This window comes from Nannospalax galili, unplaced genomic scaffold (assembly GCF_000622305.1).
Source record: "Nannospalax galili isolate Female #2095 unplaced genomic scaffold, S.galili_v1.0 scaffold444, whole genome shotgun sequence".
Taxonomy (NCBI): domain Eukaryota; kingdom Metazoa; phylum Chordata; class Mammalia; order Rodentia; family Spalacidae; genus Nannospalax; species Nannospalax galili.
This window is the reverse complement of record NW_008354022.1, coordinates 4,019,832-4,043,152: the sequence shown is the minus strand read 5'-3', so window position 1 is coordinate 4,043,152 and position 23,321 is coordinate 4,019,832. Positions and strand designations below refer to the sequence as shown.

Sequence of the window (23,321 nt, the reverse complement as noted above, 5' to 3'; positions counted from 1 at the left end):
AATTTGGCTACCTGTTTCTACCTCTCAAGTACTGGGGGCTGTCACATCCACCCAGCATTTATGTACATTTTTGTGGGCATTGGGGATCCAGACTTTGGTCCTCATGCTGTTGTAGTAAGCACTTTACCCACTGAGCCATCCACCCAGCCCCACACCCAGCCTATTTTAACATGGGTGCTGGGGATCAAACTCAAGTCCTCCTGCTTGCAAGGCAGGCACTCTACTGATTGAGCCATCTCCTCAGCCCTACTTTTGAATTCCCTCTTTTCCCTTAACCAGTCCTCATTGAAATTCCACTGTCAAGCTCTCTAGAAGTGGCTTGACCCCAGGACTACAGATGTGGAGGCCAGGGTTTAGAGAGAACTGTCACTGCCCTGGGTCCCAGCACAGGGTGACCAAAGTGGGTTAGAGGGCTCATGACTTACCCCTATAATCCCATCTCTGTAGCCCAGGTTGGCCTTGAGCTCTCCATCCTTTTGTGTCAACCTCCTGGGCTCTGGATGACAGGCTGGTCTCAATTTAGCTCACACACCCTCCCCCCTCCCCACAGTGCTCAGCGCTCTCTAAGCTGAATGCAGAGGTGGCCTGTGTGGCCGTACACGATGAGAGTGCCTTCGTGGTGGGCACCGACAAAGGAAGAATGTTCTTGAACGCACGGAAAGAGCTGCAGTCAGACTTCCTCAGGTTCTGCCGTGAGTACCCCAGGTTCCTCATGCCCAGGACCCAGCTGTTCGCAAAGGACAAGCCCTAGCCTGTCCCTATCTCTTCCTGCTTCAACCAGCCTAGATAGCCCAGTGTGAGGGACGAAGTAGACATAGGGTTGTCCCAAATGCAGCCTGTTGTTAGAACTGTCTAGCAGCCCCCTCTGTCACTGAACCCCACAGCCAGCCACTTTCATGTGCCCATTTTTAGAGGGGAAAACTGAGGCCAGGTTCAGTTTACTAGCTGCATTTTCTTTCTTTTTAATTAAAGAATTAATTTTAATTAATTAATTAATTAATTTAGTCTTTTTGAGACAGGGTCTCCCTATATATAGCCCCATTATGTAGACACTTGCTATGTAGTCCAGGCTGGCCTCATTGCACAGAGATCTGACTGCCTCTGCCTCCTGTGCTGGGACTAAAGGCGTTCTCCACCATGCTCAGCTTTATTTATTTATTTATTGGTCTTTTTGAGACAGGGTCTCCCTGTAGCCCCAGCTGTCCTGGAACTCACTATGTAGACTAGGCTGGCCTTGAACTCACAGAGATCCACCTGCCTCTGCCTCCCAAGTGCTGGGATTAAAGGAATGCACCACCATGCCTGGCTCATTTATTTATTTTTATTTTATGTGTCTGAGTGTTTTCTTTTTTTAATATTTTTATTTATTATTTTTATTTTATGTGTATGAGTGTATTGCCTGCATGTATGTGAGTGCACCCTTTGTGCAATGCTGCGGAGGTCAGAAGAGCTCTTTGGATTCCCCTGGAACTGGAGTTAAGGACGGTTCATAGCCGCCATGTGGGTGCTGGGAATCGAACCCAGGTCCTCTGCAAGAGCAGTCAGTGCTCTTAACTGCTGAGTCATCTCTCTAGCCCTGTGTCTGGTGTTTTACCTGCATGTGTATAAGTGCGCCCGTGTCATACAATACCTGTGGAGGTCAGAAGAGGGTGTCAGATCCCCTGGAACTGAGTTATGGATGGTTGTTAGCTGCCATTTGGGTGCTGAGAACTGAACCCAGGTCCTCTGCAAGAGCAGCCAGTGCTCTGAACTGCAGAACTACCTCACCAGCCTCTACTTTCTTCAGTGGTGCTGAGGATTGAACCCAGGTCCTCCTGCATGTTAAGCTGGCTCACTGCTACTAAGTCTCACACACACCTCCAATAACCACTTCTTTTTTTTAATATTTTTATTTTATGTGTATGAGTGTATTACGTGCATGTATGTGAGTGCAACCGTGTTGTGCAATGCTGCGGAGGTCAGAAGAGGCTTTGGATTCCCCTGGAACTGGAGTTAAGGACGGTTTGTAGCCTCCATGTGGGTGCTGGGAATCGAACCCGGGTCCTCTGCAAGAGCAGTCAGTGCTCTTAACTGCTGAGCCATCTTTCCAGCCCTTCCAGTAACCACTTCTATTTTTGTTGTTGTTTTGGTTTTTAAAATAATTTTATGACATTTTATTTATTGTGTATGCAAGCTCATGGGCCCTTGCATGCCTGTGGATATCAGACAGAAGCTTGGGAGAGTCAGTTTTTTTCCTTCCACCATGTGGGTCCCAGGGATGAGCTCAGGTCTTCTGGCTTAACGGCAAGTAGTGCTTCTTACCCATCTGCTGAACCATCGCTGCCATTCCCTATTGTTGTTTAAGATTTATTTCTTTTTCTTTTACGTGTATGAGTGTTTTACCTACATAATATAAGTACATTATGTGTGTTTCTGGTGCCCTTGGAGGTAAGAAGGCATAAGATCCCCTGGAACTGGAGTTACAGACAGCTGTGAGCCATTATGTGGGTGCTGGGAATGGAGCTCGGGTTCTGTGCAAGAATAGAATAGGCAGTGTTCTTAACCATTGAGCCATCTCTTGGGTTTTTTTTGTTTTTGTTTTTTGTTTTGGTCTTTTTGAGACAGGGTCTCCCTGTAGCCCCAGCTGTCCTGGAACTCACTATGTAGACCAGGCTGGCCTTGAACTCACAGAGATCCACCTGCCTCTGCCTCCCAAATGCTGGAATTAAAGGTGTGCGCCACCACACCCGGCACCACCCGTTGTTTTAAAGAGGGTCTCATGTAGCCCATGCTGGCCTTGAACTCAATAGGTAGCCAAGGATGACCTTGAACTCCTGATCCTCCTTCCTCCACCTTCTGAATGCTAGGATTTGCAGGTACCCACCACCACACCCAGTTTATGTGGTGCTGGGGGTGCAACGCAGGGCTTCATGCATGCTAGGCAAACGCTCTACTAATGGAACTACATGCCCAACCCTAGTTTGACCTCTTGATTCAGTGTATTTGAGGATAGGGACCAGGCATAGTTGTCCAACTTAGATGTTTAGCCCGAGTGAGTGTGTGACACTTGACGATGCAAACACACTTATCTTGAGAGCTCAGCTGTGCACTAGGCTGTGTGGTTGTCATAGTCAGTATTTCTCATAGCTCCTCCATTAGTTTCATAAGGATATAGCAACTGCGCCGGTTTCCTACAACAAGCATATTTAGGAAGTTCTCAATACACTTGTACTGTTGGTGATAAACAGTGCTGGGGTGGAATGAGGCTCCACAGTAGATCACGTGCCTTGAGAGGGACTGAGGATGTGGCTCAGTGGTAGAGCACCTGCCTAGAATCCCCCATTGAGGGCCTGGGGCTAGGGCTCAGTGGTAGATAGATTACCTGCCTGGAATTCCTCAGTGAGGGGCTATGGATGTCACTCAGTGGTAGAGTACTTGCCTAGAATCCCCCAGTGAGGGACTTGGGGTGTGGCTCAGTGGTAGAACATCTGCCTAGAAATCTTTCAGTGAAGGGCTATGGGTGGGACTCCGTGGTAGAACAGTTGCCTAGAATCCCTTAGTGAGGGGCTTGGGACTGTGGCTCAGTGGTAAAGTCTTTACCTAGCACTGGTCAGGCCCTGGGTTCGTTCCATCCCCAGCAACAGCAAAAACAAATCCAAACATCACTTCATGCTGGGACACAGGCCAGAAATCTCATTCCCTTTTCCATTTGCTACAGTGTGTAGAGGAGAAACTATGGTACAGTGGGCATATGCTGTTCCCCCAGACACTCAGCTAGTCCATGATGGAAGATGGATAGATTCCAAGGCCAGGCCTCTGGTCCTCAGACCCTAGTTCTTTCTCTTATACCCCTTCAAAGTGGAGGAAATGGTGAACAAGGACCTGCAGGGGCCCTGCCAGAGTGCTGGGTAAACACCTGGGTGCCAATAATAGTTTCATCCTCTCCTGGGCCTCATCCCTAGCATTAGCCATCCTGGGCTTACCCAGCGCTGAGTATATAGATAGTCAGGTATAACTGCTTCCCTAGGACCCACCTCCAACTCAGCCCCTCTAGCTTGCACTCTCTCTAATGTTGAGTTGGAGTCTGAGCCCAAGGTAGTGGGTGTGACCAGGTCCTCTGGCCACCAGCCTCCTGGGGATGGTGCACCTGGTTTGTCAGAGCGCCAAAAAGAGCTTCTATTTATACAATCAGGATCCAGCTGGTTTATTTAAAGCTTTGAAGATCACCAAAGAGAGCCAGCTCCAAGCTGGAAAGGCCTGCTTGTCCCATCTGATGCAGCTTCTAGAATATTCCATAAAGATCCACTAACACCTACCAGGTCCCCATACTGACCCAATCTGGCACGAACCTGCCCCTTTGTAGCCCCCCTCAACATTCTGAGAGGATTTATCCTACTTTCATTCCTGTTACTGTGATAAAACACACTGACAAAAAGCAACTGAGGGGAAGAGGAAAGGGTTTATTTGGCTCACAACTCCAGATTGTGGTCCATCATTGAGGGGGGGTCAAGGCAGGCACTCAAGCAGCTACTCACATCACATCCACAATCAAGAGCAGAGAGTTGACATACCCATGCTGCCTGCTTGCCTGCTGCTTCTACTCAGCTAGTTTTCTCTCTCACACACAGTTCAGGGCCTCGTCTAGGGAGTGGTGCTGCCCACAGTGGGCTGTCTCCATTAACAATCAAGGATGTCATCGCCTACAGATTAGACACTTGCCCACCCAATGCAGATAATTCTTCTCTTTCCCAGATGTGGTAAATTAACTTTTTCTTTGGTCTTTTTTGAGACAGGGTCTCCCCGTAGCCCCAGTTGGCCTGGAACTCACTATGTAGACCAGGCTGGCCTGGAACTCACAGAGATCCACCTGCCTCTGCCTCCCGAGTGCTGGGACTAAAGGCATGAGCCTCTATGCCCCCGAGGTAAATTGACATTTTAAAATGACTAGCAGAGGGTCTTTATTGTTGCTCATGTGAACAGAGCAGAAAATGAGGGCTGAGACTGAGAGAGCATGTTAGTATGCAAGTACAGACTGGGGCACAGGAAACATTCACAGAGCCGAAGCTCAGAGCCAGGACTGATGGGCTCCTCTGAGTGATCACAAACTGAGTCCCAGATTCTGATGCCCAGAATCACACAGCAACCTAGATGTGCCAGGGATGAGACCCACAGTGTGTGCAAATGGCTGACCCTAAGGGGGGAAGTTGAGGCAGGCCTTGATTATTCATTCATTCATTCACTCGTGTATCAGGTTCTGCAGCTCAACATGCAGGGAAGACATCCCAGCAGGAGAGGTGGGTTTTGAAACTTGTACTTTTGTCCCACAGGAGGGCCCCTGTGGAAGGATCCAGAAGCAGGACACCCTAAGAAGGTGCAGCGATGCGAGGGTGGTGGTGGCCGGAGCATCCCGCGGTCCTCACTGGAGCACAGCTCAGATGTGTACTTGTTGCAGAAGATGGTAGAAGAGGTGTTTGATGTTCTTTATAGTAAGGTCCTTCCTCATTCCATTTGGGGGTATGGGGTGTGTGAGAGGCCAGCCTATACCCAGACCAACCACTCCCCACCCACCTGTACCCTGCTCATCTCAGCCCCACCCTCCTAGCTCAGGCTAACCCCTCAGTCCAGCTCTACCCAGACACATCCTGCCAAGTTCAGCTCAGCCTCACTGTACCTTGCTGAGCCCTGCCAATCCTGGCCCCGACCTGCCAGCTACATCCCTCTTTAGCCCAACTAAACTCCATACTGCTTAGCCATGCCCACCTAGGCCCCACCCCGCCCTGTTAGCTAAGCCTAGCCCCACCCAGCCGTACTTGAGCATCCTAGCCCCATGAGCTCTCCCCATCCCTATCCAGCCCTGCCTGACTCAACTCTACCCACTTCAGCCTGGCTCTCCCTAGCACTACCTTGTGTAGCCCTACCCCACTCAGATCATCCCTGCCCAGCCTCAGTCTAGCCCTACCCAGCCCTACCCTTCTCAGCCTACCCCTTGCTCAGCTAAGCTCTGAAGTAAGACCCCAGGGCATGGGCTTTTCCCACCCCAGCTTTTTCTTGGGCCTATACCATGAGACATGTATGTCCCACCCAGCCACCTTTCCTGCACAGCCTCTCCCAGACCCCTGCCCTGGCACACTTTGTCCTCCAGCAGATCATTTACTGTAGGCTCAAAGCCATCTTCCCAAAGCACAAGGCTTAGGTTCAAGTTCAGTGCACATTCACTGGGGAAATCATGGTCCCTACTGCCTGGCATTAGGGTCTTCCTGTCCCTCCTTCCAGCCCTTAGATGCACCTAGTGTGGTCTTCTCTACAGCCTGGTGTAGTTCATTCTATACCATGTCTGCAGTGATGAGGGACCCAGAGCCGCTCTCCACGGGGAGTCTCCCCACATTGCCTGACTCTGAGTGCACCTATGCTGAGCCCCACTGTTCACTCCCTAACAGGCGAAGCCCTGGGCAGGGCCAGCGTGGTGCCGCTACCCTATGAGAGGCTGCTTAGGGAGCCAGGCCTGCTGGCTGTGCAGGGGCTGCCTGAGGGTCTGGCCTTCCGGAGGCCAGCGGAGTATGATCCCAAGGCACTCATGGCTATCTTGGAGCACAGCCACCGAATCCGCTTTAAGCTCAAGAGGTAAGCCCCTGTCCTTGATTCATTTCCTTTTGCTGTGATAAAATACCCTGAAAAAACAACTTGAGGGAGAAAGGGTTTATTAGGCTCTCAATTCTGTTACAGCCCATTGCTGTGGGCATCAAGACAGGAACTGGTCACATCACAGCCACAGTCAAGAGCAGAGCACACGGGTTGGAGAGATGACTCAGCGATTAGGCACTGACTCACTGACTGCTCCTGTAGAGGGACCTGGATTCAATTCCTAGCGCCTACATGACAATTAACAATCCTCTATAATTCTAGTTCCATGGGATCCAGTGTATGCCCTCTTCTGGCCTCTGTGGGCACTACATGCATGTGGTGTACTTACATCCAAGGGGATCTCTGTGTTTGAGGCCAGCCTGGTCTACATCACACATTCCAGGCCATCTGGGACTACAGCAAGACCCTGTCTCAAAAAACAACAACAAAAAAAAAGTAAAATCTTTTTTAAAGAAGAACAGAGGCCAGGTGTGGTGGCTCATACCTTTAGTCCCAGTACTCTGGAAGCAGAGGCAGGTGGATCTATGTGAGTTCAAGGCCAGCCTGATCTACACAGCAAGTTCCAGGCCAGCTGGGGCTACAGAGACCCTGTCTCAAAAAGACCAAAAAACTAAAAAATGAAAAAGCAGAGATGAATGAACGAATGCATGCCTAGTGCTCAGCTCGCTTTCTCCACTGAGATATATATATCTCAATAGTCAGGATCCCCTGCTAGGGAATGGTGCCGCCCACAGTGGTCTGGGTCTTTCCAACTCAGTCTAATCAAGACAAATCCCCACAGGCCAACCTAATCTAGACTATCCCTCATTGAGACTCTCTTCCCAAGTAGGTTGTGTCAAGTTGACAATTAAAGCTTGTTGGATGTGACGACGCACACCTTTAATGACAGCACTCAGGAGGCAGAAGCAGATAGATCTCTGGGAGATCAAAGTCAGCCAGGGCTACTTAGTGAGACTGTTTCAAAATCAAAACAGCAACAATAAAAAACCAAAAGAACTAATCCTCGGAGCCCATGCCCAGTTGGGGGGCAGAAGGCTTGAGACACCTGAGAGGACATTTGGGAAAACTCTGCATGCAATGAAAGAAGCAAGACTAAAGCCGAGCCAGGCATGGCTGTGGACGTCTCCCACGGCATTTATGTGTTGAAGTATCTGGAAGAGTTCAGACTTGGGAGAGTCCTATCAAAGACCTTGCAGGTGTCAGGGGCAAGCTAAAGAAATGTAGAGTTGATAGTCACAGGCCTGTAATTTCAGCACTTGGGAGGTGGATCTGAGAGGGTCAGGAGTTCAAAGTCATCCTTGGCTACATATTAAGCTCATGGCCAGTCTAACTTGATAGCCAGATTCCATATTCAAAAAATAGTAATAACTGGGTATGGTGGTATGTAGTTGTAATTCTACCACTCAGGAGGTAGAGGCCAGAGGATCAAGGAGTTCAAGGTTGTCCTTGGCTACTTAGCAAGTTCAAGGCTAGATTTCATATAAAAAAATTTTTAAAGGTAAGGCTGGACAGATGACTCATTGGTTAAGAGCATTTGCTGCTCTTGCAAAAGATCTGGGTTCAGTTCCCAGCACTATGTCAGGCAGTTCACCAGCTCACTGCAGCTTCTAACTCTGCTTCAGTGAATCTGATGCCCTCTGCTGGCCTCAGAGAGTACTGCATATACACACACACACACACACACACACACACACACACACACACACACACCCTCCCCTATATACATAATTAAATATAAATGGGGCTGGAGCACGATGGCTCAGCAGTTAAGAGAACTGTCTGTTCTTGCAGAGGACTCAGGCTTGATTCTCAGCATCCACGTGGTAGCCAACAACTGTCCCTAATTCTCCCTAGGGATCAGACACCCTCTTCTGGTCTCTGCAAGTGTTGTCCAATTTGGGAGCACTTACACACAGGCAAAGCACTCATGCACATAAAATAAATAAATAAATCCCCTCCAAATTTAAAATAAACTTTTAAAAAGAACCTGTTGACTGTGCATGGCCATGCACATCTATAATCCCAGCACTGGGGAAGCTGAGTCAGGAGGATCAGGAGTTCAAGGTCATCCTCAACTACATAGTGATTTTGAGGCCTGGGTTACATGAGACCCTATCTCTAATAACTCAATTTAAAGTATCTTGGTGGGGGGAGCTTGGGCTGTTTGTGGGTGAGACACGCGAGGGACTGACGAGGTGAAGTTAAGGCTACCCAAGGCAGGTACTGCCTTTCCTACCAGGGGTTTAAAGTTGCACCCAGCTGCCAGGTTTTTCCCAGCATGCATGAGCAGGCATGGGAGAGATGGACGGGATGGGAGGGAGCCAGGTGGGGTAGGATTGGTGGTTTGCAGCACTCTGGCCTGGGGTAGACCTGGGTCCTACAGTGACTCCGCCTGGTCTCAGGTATCTAATGCCCATTTCCTAAGCCTGTGTCCCTACCTATAAAGAGGGGCCTGACACCCAGCTCAGATTTTGGAATACTGGGTCAGCCCAGGTCTGCTGTTTTCTGTTGAGGGTTACACAGGCTGTGAAGGGAATGATGGACAGGCAGAGTGAGTATTCAAAACTCACCGTTTCTCCTTTGTCCAGGCCTCCTGATGATGGTGGACGGGACTCAAAGGCACTGGTGGAGCTCAATGGTATCTCTCTGCTACCCAAGGGGTCGAGAGATTGTGGTCTGCATGGCCAGGCCCCCAAAGTCACTCCCCAGGACCTGCCCCCAGCTGCCACGTCATCCTCCGTAGCCAGCTTCCTGTACAGCACTGCAATGCCCAACCACACCATCCGGGAACTCAAGCAGGAGGCGTCTACCTGCCCACTGACTCCCAGTGATCTGAGCTTGGGTTGGCATATGCCTGAGACCCAGGTTCCCGGTACCCAAGACTTCTCGGACTGCTGTGGTAATTGCCACCTGGGGACCTGTATGTCTTGGGGTGGCCGCCCACAAAGAGGAGACATTTCTGGCAAGGGGTGGGCTTTGCTGGTGGTGTCCTGCTAAGACCCAGTTAGAAATGGGCCTCCACTTGACCTTTTGAGTAGACCTTAATCAGAACTCCCTCAGGAGGCTGTGAAGGCTATAAATAAAATAATTAGGGCTGATGAGATGGCTTAGCAGGTAAAGGTGCTTACGGCCAAGCCTGATGACCTGAGTTCAGTCTCTGAGACCCACATGGTAAAAGGAGAAAATCGACTCCCAAAAGTTGTCCTCTGACCACCACGCGCACACGCACAATATAAATAAATAAATGAATGAATAAATAAATAAATAAATAATAAATAAACTTAACAACTAAAGTTATCTGCCCATATGCATTTTTAAAATTTTTATTTATTTAATGTGTATGAGTGTATTGCCTGCATGTAAGTACACTCGTGTCATGCAGTGCCTGCGGAGGCCAGAAGAGGGTGTTGGATCCCCTGGAACTGGACTTACAGATGGTTGTTAGCTTCCATGTAAATCTGGGTCTTCTGCAAGAACAACCATTATTCTTACCCACTGAGCTATCTCTCCAGCCCCTGCTCATAACCATTTAATGAGCACCTACTATATACCAAGCTTGGATTCAAGGTTTGGGGTGCATAAGAGAAGGAACAGCGGAGTGTGAGGAGGATGTGGTTCTATCCTGCCTCCTCTATGGCTGTGTATGCCAGGGCAAGTCTCACTCTCTCTGAACCTCAGTATTCTCATCTATAAAATGGGCCTGCTTGTATCAGTGCAGTGTCCATTTCTCTAAGATGCTTGGTATCAAGATTCCTAAAGTAGAGGCTGGAGAGATGACTCAGAAGTTAAGAGCACTGGGTACTCTTCCAGAGGACACAGGTTCAGTTCCCAGCACCCACAAGGCGGCTAACAACCATCTGTAACTCCAGTTGCAGGGGATCCGATACCCTCTTCTGCCCTCCGCAGGCATTGCATGCACATAGTGCACCTACATACATGCAAGCAAAACAGTCATACACATAAGACTAAAAAAAAAAAGAATCCCAAAGTAGAAGTTTCAGATTTAGGAGCTGGGGATGTGACTCGGGTGGTAGAGTGCCTGCCTAGCATGCACAAAGCCCTAGGTTCTATACCCAGCAGTACATAAAGCAAGATGTGGTGGTGTACACCTATAATCCAGCACACCAGAAGTAGAGGCAGGTGGACCAGAAATTCAAGGTCATCCCCTGCTACATCTGTACTTCCAGCCCAGTCTGGGCTACATGAGACCCTGTCTCAGTCCTCCCTGACCAAAGAAAAGATGTGCAATCCAATGCACGGCACCTAGTAGGTGATGTTGTATTTACTGTTATTATCAAAAGGAGGGGGGAAAAGACACAGACCCCTGGAATCCTTACCTGGAAAGTGTGACCCCTGGGACCACCAAGTTAGCGTAGCGGGTAAAGGTGCTTGCAGCAAAGCCTGATGACTACATGGTGGTAGGAGAGAACTGAATCTCACAAGTTGTCCTCTGACCTCCCCACATGCGAACAACCCACCCCAAATAAATAATTAAAAGAATAAATTTTTAAAAAGGATAGAGGGCTGGGGAGATGTCTCAGAGTTTAAGAGCACTGGTGCTCTTGCTAGATTCAGTTGCCAGCATCCACATGGCAACTAACACCTGTCAATAACTCTAGTTCCAAGGGATCTGACACCTTCTTCTGGCCTCCGCAGGCATTGTATACACATGGTACACCTACATGCATGCAGGCAAAACACTTATACATACAAATAATTAAAAGAATAGGTGACCGGACTTCTGACATCCTGCTCTTACGGACCCAGCCTCTGGGTATAGCAAATTCTGGTGTAGAGTACTTGAGAGTCTGGTTAGAGAACCATCCTGCAGCTCATGGTCACAGGGCTTGTTGCTGGTTTCTCCTGGTATGTGGTACTGTTAGCCCGGGACTGGAGTCTGTGTACAGGGGATTAGGTGTGGGGCCCCTCCCAAATGTATTTCTCTCTTCCCCCTTGTTCAGGACAGAAGCCTGCAGGGTCTGTTGGGCCTCTCATTCAGAATGTTCATGCTTCTAAGCGCATCCTGTTCTCCATCGTCCATGACAAGTCAGGTAGGCCAGTAACCTGGCCAGTGTGGGCATCTTTGGAGGTGTAGCTCTACCAAGGGGCTATGACTCAAACCAGGGTATGGTAGCTGTTGGCTGCTATATTACAAACATCCCCCAAATATAGCTTAACTGTTTGTTACCACACAGTTTCTGTGCATGAATTAGTTTTCTCATTGTTGTGATAAAATATCTGATATTCCTCCTTGTGAAAGAATTTCAAAAGCTAGGGAGCTGGTTGTGGTGGCCCACACTTATAATCTCAGCACTCTGGAACTGGGGCAGGAGGCTCTCCAGTTTGAGGCCAACCAGGGATATATAGCAAGATCCCTCTTAAAAGAATAAGAAAAGGAAAGGAAAAGAAGAACCTATGTGGGACCGAGAATGTGGTTGAGCAGTTGAGTGCCTGTTTAGAATTTCTTAAGGAACGGGCTGGGGTATTGCTCAGTGCTAGAGCCTAGAATCCTCCAGTGAGGGGCTCAGTGGTAGAGCACCTGCCTAGGATATCCCCCCCCCCCCCGGGGAGGGGCTGGAGGCTTGGCTCAATGGTAGATCACCTGCCTAATATGCAAGTGTCCTTGTTCCATGACTAGCACTGCCAGATTTATCAAAGCATAACACACACCTATAATTCCAGTACCCAGAAGGCTAAGGCAGGAGGATTTCAAGTTCCAGTCTGGCCTGGTCTCCATAGTTAGATTCTCCTTTTTTAAGGAATGTGGCTATCCCTGGCTCTTGCCTGTCTGAGGGAGGGTAGACTGGAGAGAGGTAGGCCTAAGCCCATACAGGGCACACAGACCTTTAGTTGGGGACACCAAAGTGGTCTTTGAGGCCACTGAGAGAGAGCAGAGGGGAACACCATCCAAACACCCCAAATGGCTTAGGGACTGAGGTGACAGTGGGTTGGGAAGGCTGTATGCCTTGAAGTGGGAGCACACGCAGCTCCCCAGCTGGTAGAGTGAGAGTGGCTAGAATTGGGGACTCTGGCAGGAGGCAGGGTGGCAGCTCTCCCAGTGGAGAACCAGCTCTCACTGGGCCTTCTGTGTTTTTAGAGAAGTGGGACGCCTTCATCAAGGAGACAGAGGACATCAACACACTACGGGAGTGTGTGCAGATCCTGTTTAACAGCAGATACGGTGAGTGGGTGGCGGGCCGCTGGGTGAGCATATCATTATGTGTGGCAATTGCTTGTGTTCCCCAACACGGCAGCGGCAGCCATATGCTGGCGCCCGCGCAGCGTCAACATGGTTGTCATCCGGCGTGGGCTCTCTCCTGTCTGGGGAGGGGGTGGTTGTGTCAATATTTCCCTTGCAGCTTGTTTCTGGGGGTGGGATGATGGCAGATCCCCAGACCTTAAGTCACCTGTGGGGAAATGGGCACGAGTACACACTGCCTCTCTGTTAGCTTGCACTGGCCCCACAACCCCATGTTGTTCTCTGTTTTGTGTGTGCATACAAGTATATATGTGCATGCATGCATGTGTGTGTGTGTGTGTGTGTGTGTTTGTGTGTGTGTGTGTGTGCACGTGCGCACTCATGTTGAGGCCAGAAGATAACCTCAGCTATCACACTTTAGGAGTCATCCTTAGGTTGTTGTTTTGTTTTTGAGACAGGGTCTCACACTGTAGCCCCAGCTGGCCTGGAACCCACTATGTAGACCAGGCTGGCCTCAAACTCACAGAGATGCACCTGCCTCTGCCTCCCAAGTGCTAGGACCAAAGGCATGTGCTACCACATTGGTATTTGTGGTTGTTGAGATCGGGTCTCAGGTAGCCCAGGGTAGCATCGAAATTGCTGTGTAGATGAGGCTGGCCTTGAACTTGTGATCCTCTTGCCTCCTGAGTGCTGGGATTGTATGCAGTGCTGGGGCTAAAACCCAGGGTTTTGTGTGTGGTGGTACATGCCTTTAATCCCAGCACTCGGGAGGCAGAAGCAGGTAGATCTCTTGTCAGATTGAGGTCAGCCTAGTCTACATAGTGAGTTCCAGGCCAGCTAGGGCTACAGGGAGACCCTGTCTCGAAAAGCCAAAAAAAATTTTTTTTTAAATTTGTATATGAGTGTGTTGGGGTGTGTGTGTGTGTGTGTGAGTGTGTTGGTGTGTGTGTGTCCACATGTGCATATGTACCACAGTACAAGTGTGGCAATCAGAGGATAGTTTGTAGGAGTCCTTTTTCTCCTTCCACCATGTAGATTCCAGGGATTGAAGTCAGGTCGTCAGGCCCGGCCGCCAGCACCTACCTTTACACACTGGGCAATCTCGCTAGCCATGTTTTTAGCAGGGTTTCTTACTGGCCAGAAACTCACTAAATAAACTAGGCTGACTGGCCAGGGAACCCCAAGATTCCCCCTGTCTCCCCAGTTCCCAGTGTTGGGATTTCAAACACAAGTTATCACCTCTGCCTCTTTTTACATTACTTTTGAGGAGTCAGATCCAGTCCTTACACTTGCAAATCAAGCCCGTTACTGATGGATGGAGCTAAAATGGTTTTAATGATATACACTGATTTGTTTATTTGCATGTACGTGCGCATGTAATGGCAGGCATGTGGAGGTCAGAGTACAACTTGCAGGAGTCTGTTCTTCCATCATGTGGTTACCTAGAATGAATCTCACATGACACCACCACATCCAGTTTATGCCGTGTTGAAGATGGAACCCAGGGCTCTGTGCATACTAGGAAAGCACTACCAATAGAGCCTCATCCCGTACTTTTTGTTTGTTTGTTGTGGTGGTTTGATTTTTGTTTTATTTTGGTTTTTTGTTGTTGTTGTTGTTTTTTTTTGTAGACCTTTTTTTTTTTTTGGTTTTTTTTTGTTTTTTTTTTTTTTTTGTTTTTTTTTTTTTTTGAGATAGGGTCTCTCTGTGTAGCCCTGGCTGGCCTCGAACTCACAGAGATCCACCAGTCTGCCTCCAGAGTGCTGGAATTGAAGGTGTGTGCCACCATGCCCACTCCTTTATTTGTTTTTGTTTTTCTTTGTTTTTCAGACAAGGTCTTATTCTGTAATCCAGGCTGGCTTTGAACTTTTTCTCCTAAGTGTTGTGATTCCAGGTGTGCACCACCGTGCCAGGCCCCCCTGCTCTGTTTACCTGTTCTATGTCCTCTGCTTGGCAGGTCTCTTAAATTTGGAGGAGGCAAACTCATAGTGCCCAAACTGGACCCATGAAGATTTCCTTCTTTCCATGAAGATTTTACGAAGCTGAGTTTCGTAAAACATTTAGCAGTTTGTCCCCAGTACAGAGCTTGTCTGAGAGAAGGTACCAGCCCACATGACTCACACAGCAATCACTGAGACATAAGGTCATAATAGGTATGCGTCCTCCACACTGGTGACTTTCTGTCAAAATACCCCAGTACCTGATGCCAGAAAGTCACTTATATGTAGGAGGCGTGCAGCAGTGGACCCCTGTATGCATGTAACTATGGATGGTGCACACTTGTAATGCTAGCATTCCAGAGGGTGAGGCAGAAGGATTGATAGTTCCAGGCCAGCCTAGACTACAGAGAGAGGGGGGCTACAGAGACAGCTCAGCAGTTAAGAACACTAGCTGCTCTTGCAAAGACCTGGGTTCCATTCCTAGCACCCAAATGGCAGCTAACAACAGTCTGTAACTTCAGTTCCAGGGGATCTACTGCCCTCTTTTGTTCTCTGTGGGCATTGCACACACATGGTACACTTACATGTATGCTGGTAAAACACTTATACACATAAAAAATAAAAATTACTTAAAATAAATTTTAAGATAGACGAAAAGGAGCATGGTTGTGCACACCTTTAATCCCAGCACTCTGGAGGCAGAGGCAGGCAGATCTCTGTGAGAGTGACCTATGTAACAAGTAGGTCAGCATGACCTACGTAACAAGTCATCCAGCCAAAACAGAAACAAAAAAAGAACAAAAAAGCAGGGCTAATGATGTTCCTCAATTTGCAGCGCCTGGCATGTATGAAGCCCCAGGTTCCATCCCCAGCACTGCATAAACTGAGCAAGGTGTTGCACACCTGTGATCCCAGCACTTGGGAGGTGGCAACAGTGTGATCAAGAGTTCAGGGTCACTGGACAGACTGCATGGTGGCACATGCCTCTAATCCCTCTGGTCTACATAGTGAGCTCCAGGCCAGCCAGTGCTACACAGTGAGTCCGTGTTTCAAAAACAGAACAAAATTGGGCTGGAGAGATGGCTCAGTGGTTAAGAGCACTAACTTCTCTTGCAGAGGACCCAGGTTCAGTTCCCAGCACCCACATGACAGCTAGCAACCATCCATAACTCCAGTTGTGTGACGCCCTCTTCTGACCTTACTTGGCATTCCACAACCACAACATGGGTGCACTTACACACATGCAGGCAATACACTCATATACATAAAATAAAAATAATGAATAAAATATTTTTTAAAAATAGAACAAAATGATAGTTCTCAGTATAGGGCTAAAGAGATCATAGGGAATTCAAGAAACTATTGCTCAAGATCTGCAGGCAAGAAGGGCGGCTCCCAGACAGGAGGTGGTGGTGGGGAAGACATGATTTGACAGCTGGTGAGACTTCGAGGGTTTAATTTGACAAGGAGCTAAATGTGAGTTCCCACAGTGGAGCTGGCTGCCAACAGAGCCAACGCAAACAGACCTGGGAGGCATCAACAGGAAAACAGTGAGCTACATTCCAAGCAGCCCAGGCTGTTCTGCCCAACCCTACCCTGGGCAGGGAGTGGCCAGAGGGCAGCTCTGGGCTACAAGGTCATGACACTGAGCACAGGCAGGGCTCCATGTTGGCACACATCTTTAATCCCAACACTCAGGAAGCAGGGGCAGGTGAATCTGTGTGAGTTCAAGGCCAGCCTGGTCTATGCAATAAATTCTAGGACAGCCAGGGCTATATACTGAGACCCTGTCTCAAAACAAAAAACAAGTAAACAAAAAAGCAGGACTAGAGAGCTGACTTAGTGCTTAAGAGCTGGCTACTCTTCTAGAGGACCTGGGTCCAGTTCCAACACCCACAGGTGGCTAATACCCACCTTTAACTTCAATTCCACAGGATCTGATGCTTCCTTCTGGATTCTATACACATATGGTTCACATATACAGATGCAGACAAAACACATACATAACAATAATTACCAGTGCTGGCTGTGGTGGTGCACACCTTTAATCTCAGCACTCTGGAGTCAGAGACAGACAGATCTCTATGAATTCAATGTCAGCCTGGTCTACATAGAGAGTTCCAGGCCATCCAGGGCTACACAATGAGACTTTGTCTCAAAAATAAATAGGGGCTGGAGAGATGGCTCAGTGATTAAGAACACTGACTGCTGTTGTAGGGGACCTGGGTTTGGTTCCCAGCACCCACATGGTGGCTAAAAACTGTCTGTAACTCCAGTTCCAGGGGATCCAACACCCTCTTCTGGCCTCTGGGCATTACACATATGGTGTACTTATATTCATGCAAGCAAAACACTCATACCATAAAATAAAAATTAATTAAATATTGATTAAATAGTTTTTTTGTTTTGTTTTTTTTTTAAGTAAGAAACAAGAGAAAAGTGACCTGGTGGTTTCTTTCCATTGCTGCACAGTGAATGAGTGTTAGGTAGGGAACCCATTGTGACCGCAGCCCTGTCCCGTGGTATCCTCTTGCATTCAGCCTTTTCTTTGCTCTTCCAGCCGAAGCCCTGGGCCTGGACCACATGGTCCCTGTCCCCTATAGGAAGATTGCCTGTGACCCTGAGGCGGTGGAAATTGTGGGCATCCCAGACAAGATCCCCTTCAAGCGGCCCTGTACTTACGGGGTCCCCAAGCTGAAGCGGATTCTGGAGGAACGACACAGCATTCATTTCATCATCAAGAGGTATAGGATGTCCTGGGGGCATGGCTCAATGGCAGAGCACCTGCCTAGAATCCTTCAGTGAGGGACTGGGGTGTGGCTCAGCGGTAGAGCACCTGCCTAGAATCCCCCAATGAGGGGCTGGGGGTGTGGCTCAATGGCAGAGCACCTGCTTAGAATCCTCCAGTGAGGGGCTGGGGTGTGACTCAAAGGTAGAGCACCTGTGTAGAATCCCCCATTGAGGGGTTGGGGGTGTGGATCAGTGGTAGAGTTCCTTCCTAATATGTGTAAGGCACTGGATTGTCCCTCTCCAGAATCATGAAAATCAAAAAGAGGAGCAGAAGAAGATTCTGGAGCTCAGAATGGTGCCTGGGAGCCTTTTACATGAAGTGTGCCCCTTCAGCCTGGGTGTCATAAAGGCATCTGACCTTTTCCCTCTCTGTCCCCCCTAACATCTCAGGGAATGACATGGAACCTCTTGCAGTGTGACTTTACCTCCCCCACACTGTACTTCATAAACAATGGTCCCTTTGTTAATCCTGCAGCCACTGGGTCCTTGGGTTATTGGGTGGGGCTGAGAAGGGAAGCAGGCCACAGACAGGAAGTCAGTTTCCTACAGAATTGCCTCTGTGGTTGCCTAGGGCCTTGCGGTATCCAGATGTTTGCCGGCTTCCGGAGCTCTGGGAACAGGAAGGAACCCTTGGCCTCTCAGTAGAGCAGGGAGTCATGTTTAGGCTTTATATCTGGGCCTCAACCTAGCTACCTGGTTCAGTCTGCCTTTACTAGCTTTGGGGGGTTTTGTTTATTTTATTTTATTTTTTTTTCGAGACAGGGTGTCTTGTAGCCCAGGCTGCCCTGGAACTCGTGTAGCTGAGGATGACCTTGAACTACTGATCCTCATTCAGCCACCTTCCCCTAAATGCAGGGATTATAGGTGTGTACTACCACACCTGGATTCTGAATGCCTTTGTAAATTAGTTTATACTGATTGTATAAAATAATAGGTTTCATTCCATTTCTGCACATTGTACCAGGCACTTTGACCATAGTCACCCCTAGTTACATTCTGTTATAGTTTTATTCTGTTGCTCTGATAAAACACTCTGACCACAAGTAACTTAAGGGAGGAAAGGGTCGATTTCCTCCTACAGGTCACAGTCCATCACTGAGGGGAGTCAGGGCCAGAACTCAATCAGGAACCTGAAGCAAAAACCATGGAGGATGCTGCTTGCTGGCTCACTCACAGACTCATGCTCAGCTAGCTTTCTTGTACAGTCCATGACCACCTGCCTAGGGAATGGCGCTACCCACAGTGGGCTGGGCCCTCCTACATCAATTAGCAATGAAGACACTCTCCTATAGACATGCACAGTCTGATCTGGGAGATCCCTCATTTTAGATTCCCTCTTTCCTTGTGACTAGGCTGTGTCACTTTTAACAATAAAAACTGACCAGCATACCTCCCAAAACCATCTCCCTGGTCTCCTTTCTCTTTTGAGATTGTACCCCCTCCTACTTTTGTGTCTTTAACAATAATTATTGTTATTGTTGTTGTTAGCTTTTTGTTTGTTTTGTTTTGAGATAGGGTCTCCCTGTAGCCCTAGCAGGTCTTGAATTTGCTATGTAGATGAGGCTGGCCTCAGTCCCATAGAAATTTGCCTGCTTCTGCCTCCCAAGTGCCACCCCACCTGATTTTTTTTTTTTTAATTTTTTTTTTTTTTTTTTGCTTTTGTTATTGACTTTTTTGAGACAGGGTCTCACTATATCAGCTCATACTGGCCTTGAACTTGAGGTTCTCCCAAATGCTAGGATTATAAGTATGTGCCTTCACACCTGCCATTCTGTTCATGTTTTCTTGGTCAGATCATCTGATGCCTTATCTGCATAGCTTGGTCCATAGTCATGGCCTCCTCCCTGCAATCGGACCATCAGTGATCTGACCTTGTCATGGGATTCAAGAAAGTTCCAGATCTCTTGAGGTGAAAGCCTGTGTGTATGAACACAGCACTGCAGGGACCTCTATTCCAGCCTTATATGTGACACCCCAGCCTCCTCTTTCCTTGCCCAAGTCCGCTACCTTCTAGTAACACCCCTGATTTGAGCCCTTCAGGTCACCTGCCGTGGCTGTGATCTGTTGATGGGTTTGGTTTGTATTGTCTGTCACTGAGCTTGGTGGTTTGGGGTTGAAACTCTCAGTGGACTAATGATCAGGTCTCAGACAGGCAATGTAGCTCAGTGGGTCAAATGCTACCTAGCATACATGAAGCCCTGGGTTCAATCCCCAGCACTGCATAAACCAAGTGTGGTAGTACACAAATGTAATTCTAGCACTCTAGAGGTGGGTGCAGGAGGATCAGAAATGAATTCACTGTTAGCCACATAGGGAGTTTGAGGTTAGCCTGAGCTATGTCAGACCTCGTTTCAAAGAAATGAAACAAGATAGAACAAAAAAGGCCTGAACAGGTCTTTCATGATCTGGGCACTGAATGAAAGGAGTTTCAGATGTTCAACTGCAGGCAAAGAGGGATGAGGGTTGTCAGAGGCTCTTAGTGTTAAACAAATGGGTCCTAGGCCATGCCAGCCCCAGATAAGCAGAAATAATCAGATATTCTGAGATTTCAGATTCTCTCTGTATTCCTTACTTTTCTTGTTGCTGTGACAAAAGCAACTTAAAGAGGATTTATCGTGGCTCACAGTTTGAAGGTGCAGTCCATCATGGTGGGGATGCATGGCGGCAGGAGTGTAAGGCAGCTGCTCACATTCCATCCACAGTCAGGAAACAGAGATGAATGCTGGTGCTCAGCTCTCTTTTTCCTTTTTATTCAGTCCATGGGATGGTGCTGCCCACATTCAGGGTGGGTCTGCCCTCCTTAATTAATCTGATCCTTCATAGACATGCCTAGAGGTTTGTTTCCATGCCGATTCTAAGTCACATCAAGATGTCAAGATTTGCCATCACTTCCCTACTCTTGCCCCACTCTTGGTGTGGCCAAGCCTGTACTCGGGTCTGTCGTTCTCAGAGCCACAGTGGTAGGATCATCACAGAGGGGACCAGCCCGCACCTTTCTTATGCCATCTCTTCTCTCTCCCCAGGATGTTTGATGAGCGAATTTTCACAGGTAAGTAAGAACCACCAGGTCCATTCTGCACTAGGTGCCTGTGTCCCCTTGAGCTGACTCTGTTGTCTGGAGTCCCTTCCTCAGCTGTGCCTTCTGCATCTTGGAATCTAAGTGGGCTCCCAGCCACTGACAGGCTGACTCCTTTTGGACCTTAGAATCTCCTTAGAGAGAGAAATAATTCCATTTGTTGAACACATGTGCCAAGTCCTTCTCAGCTACCTTGATTTGTTTGTGTGTGCATGTATGTATGTATGTGGCTATGTGTGTGATCATGTATGTGTATGTGCATGTGTGTATATGTGGGAGCATGCATAGATGTGGATAGATAGGTATGTCTGCATGTGTGTATGTATGTGATGTGTGTGGTATATGTGTCTGTGCATGTGTGGGTGGGTGTGGTTGTATGTATTTGTATGTATTTGTGTGAGGTGTATGGATGTGTATATATGGATGTGTATGCATATGTATGGGTAGGCAGTGTGCATGTGTGTGTTGTATGTAATGTGTATGTATGTGTAGGTAGGTCAGTGTACCTGTGAATGTGTTTATATTTGTGCATGTGTGTGTAATGTATGTCTGTGTGCATGTTTGTGATGTGTATATCTATGTGTTTGTGGTGTGTGATGTGTGTCTGGGTACGTATGTATATGTCTGTGTGGTGTGTATGTATGTATATCTATGTATGTGCATGTCTCTTGTGTGTGATGTATATATCACCTGTATATTTGTGAGTGTCTGTTGGTGTGATGTGTGTGGGTGTCGTCTTTAGTCCCACTCCCCTTATTCTTTTTGGAGACAGGGTCTTTCCCTGAACCTGGAGCTCAACAGTTGGCCAAGGTTCAGCAGACAGGTCCAGGGATTCTCCTGTCCCCATCTCCCCAGTGCTGGGTTGACAGGCACGTGTCCATACCTGGCTTTTTATGTGGGTGTTGGGGATCCAAACTCAGGTCCTCATGCTGTGGGACAAGCACCCTAACCTACTGAGCCATCTCCCCACCTCTAAGCTGCCTTGTTTTATTTGTTTTTATCTTCCTTCATTTAATTTCTTCTCTCCCTCTTTCCTTTCTCTCCTTTCTTCAGTAAGGTCTCACGATGTAGCCCAGCCTGCCTTCAAACTGTGTAAGGCAGTTGTGTAGCCTCCAATTTATGATGTGTCAGATTGCCCTCAAACTCAAGATCTTCCTGCCCCTGTGTCCTCAGTGCCACCTTATTTTAATTTGATTTCCAGCCACTCTGTGGACATAGTTCTGTTCCTACCCCTATATACAGACAAAACAACTGAAGCTCTGGAGATAGGGCCTTGGCTGCACCCAGACACTGTGACCCCATAGCCTCAGGCAGGACAGCAGGACATGACACTTAGCAGGAGGGTATCGGTTATACATGGGCCAGCAAAATCCACAAATGGGGTGTGGACCTACCTGAGTCCTAATTCTGGCTCTGCCACCCATCAGCTTTGTAACCTTGAGCATTGTTGATGGGCCTCAGTTTCCCCATCTGTGACATGGGGATGGTAAGAAAGCTGTCTAGTTCCTGGTATAATTGAGAATGTGATCCTGTGGTTCAATCTTGGGGGACTGTGGCCTCTTTTATGAGGGTCTTACATTAATATGCCTGGTGGGTGAAGAATCTTCCAGAGGGGGAGGAGGGCTGTACCCAGAAGGTGTGGATGGATAAGTTCCTGGCTATTGCCAGGCTTCTAGCTTCATCCTGTTACCATGACAAACACCATGACCAAAAGCAACTTAGGCAAGGAAAGGTTTTATTTCAGCTTCCAGGTCAAGAGAAGTTGAGGCAAGAACTGAAGCAGAGACCATGGAGGATGCTGCTTGCTGGCTCACTCACAGGCTCATGCTCAGCTAGCTTTCTCATATTGCCCAGGCTCACCTGCCTAGGGAATGGTGCTGCCCACAGATGGCTGGGCCCTCTTACATCAATTAACAATCAAGACAATCCCCCACAGACATACTCACAGGCCAGTCTGATCTAGACAATCCCATAATTGAGACTCCCTCCCCAGGTGACTCTTAAGCTGTGTTGACAGTTAAAGCTAAGACATGGAGCCTAAAAGAAGAGACCAAGACCAGACCCTGCCCTGAGCAGTGCCCCCAGGAGTGTCCCATAGAAGCCACTGCCCTGGTATCCTGCCTACATAAGAGCCTCCATCTTTTTAGGTTTCTCAGACAGGCTCTTACTGTGTATCCCAGGCTAGCTTCAAACTCATGGCAATCCTACCACAGGGTATGAGGATTACGGGTATGCGCCACCACACCTGGCTGAAGAGGCACCATCTTAACTCTCAACTCTTGGGCTGGAGAGATGGCCTGGTGGTTAGGAGCTGCTCTTACAGAGGACCCAGGTTCAGTTTCCAGCACCCATATGGCAGCTAACAACTAACCTTAATTACTTCTAGGGACTCTGACTCACTCTTATGGCCTCTACGGGCATTATATGACATGGTGCACTTACATGCATGAAGGCAAAACATTCATACACATAAAATAAAATGAATAAATTTATTAAAAAATTAACTCCAACTTTTCTCTCAGGGAACAAGTTTACCAAAGACCCCACGAAGCTGGAGCCAGCCAGCCCACCAGAGGATACTTCCATGGAGGGCTGTAGGGCCACCATGCTGGACCTAGGTGGGACTGCTCGGTAAGGTCCCTCCTCGGCTCTGGGATAGGCCCTTGCTTCCTACAGTGTAAGGAGGCTGAAGCCT

General features: G+C 48.3%; 1 protein-coding gene across 5 annotated transcripts in view; it reads left to right on the top strand.

Moving 5' to 3' along the window:
- The window catches only part of Gtf2ird1 (GTF2I repeat domain containing 1), a 100,485-nt gene that overhangs the window by 44,844 nt on the left and 32,320 nt on the right, over positions 1-23,321 (top strand). For 4 of the 5 annotated variants that reach the window (XM_008851129.2, XM_029555034.1, XM_029555035.1 and 1 more), the window contains exons 3-11: positions 551-692; positions 5,307-5,465; positions 6,417-6,600; positions 9,210-9,520; positions 11,583-11,672; positions 12,719-12,802; positions 17,321-17,504; positions 20,574-20,599; positions 23,149-23,257. In XM_008851129.2, the coding sequence (XP_008849351.2) occupies positions 551-692; positions 5,307-5,465; positions 6,417-6,600; positions 9,210-9,520; positions 11,583-11,672; positions 12,719-12,802; positions 17,321-17,504; positions 20,574-20,599; positions 23,149-23,257 (1,289 nt within the window). The remainder of the gene's footprint in view (positions 1-550; positions 693-5,306; positions 5,466-6,416; positions 6,601-9,209; positions 9,521-11,582; positions 11,673-12,718; positions 12,803-17,320; positions 17,505-20,573; positions 20,600-23,148; positions 23,258-23,321) is intronic. The other variant, XM_029555036.1, reaches the window with a different exon arrangement.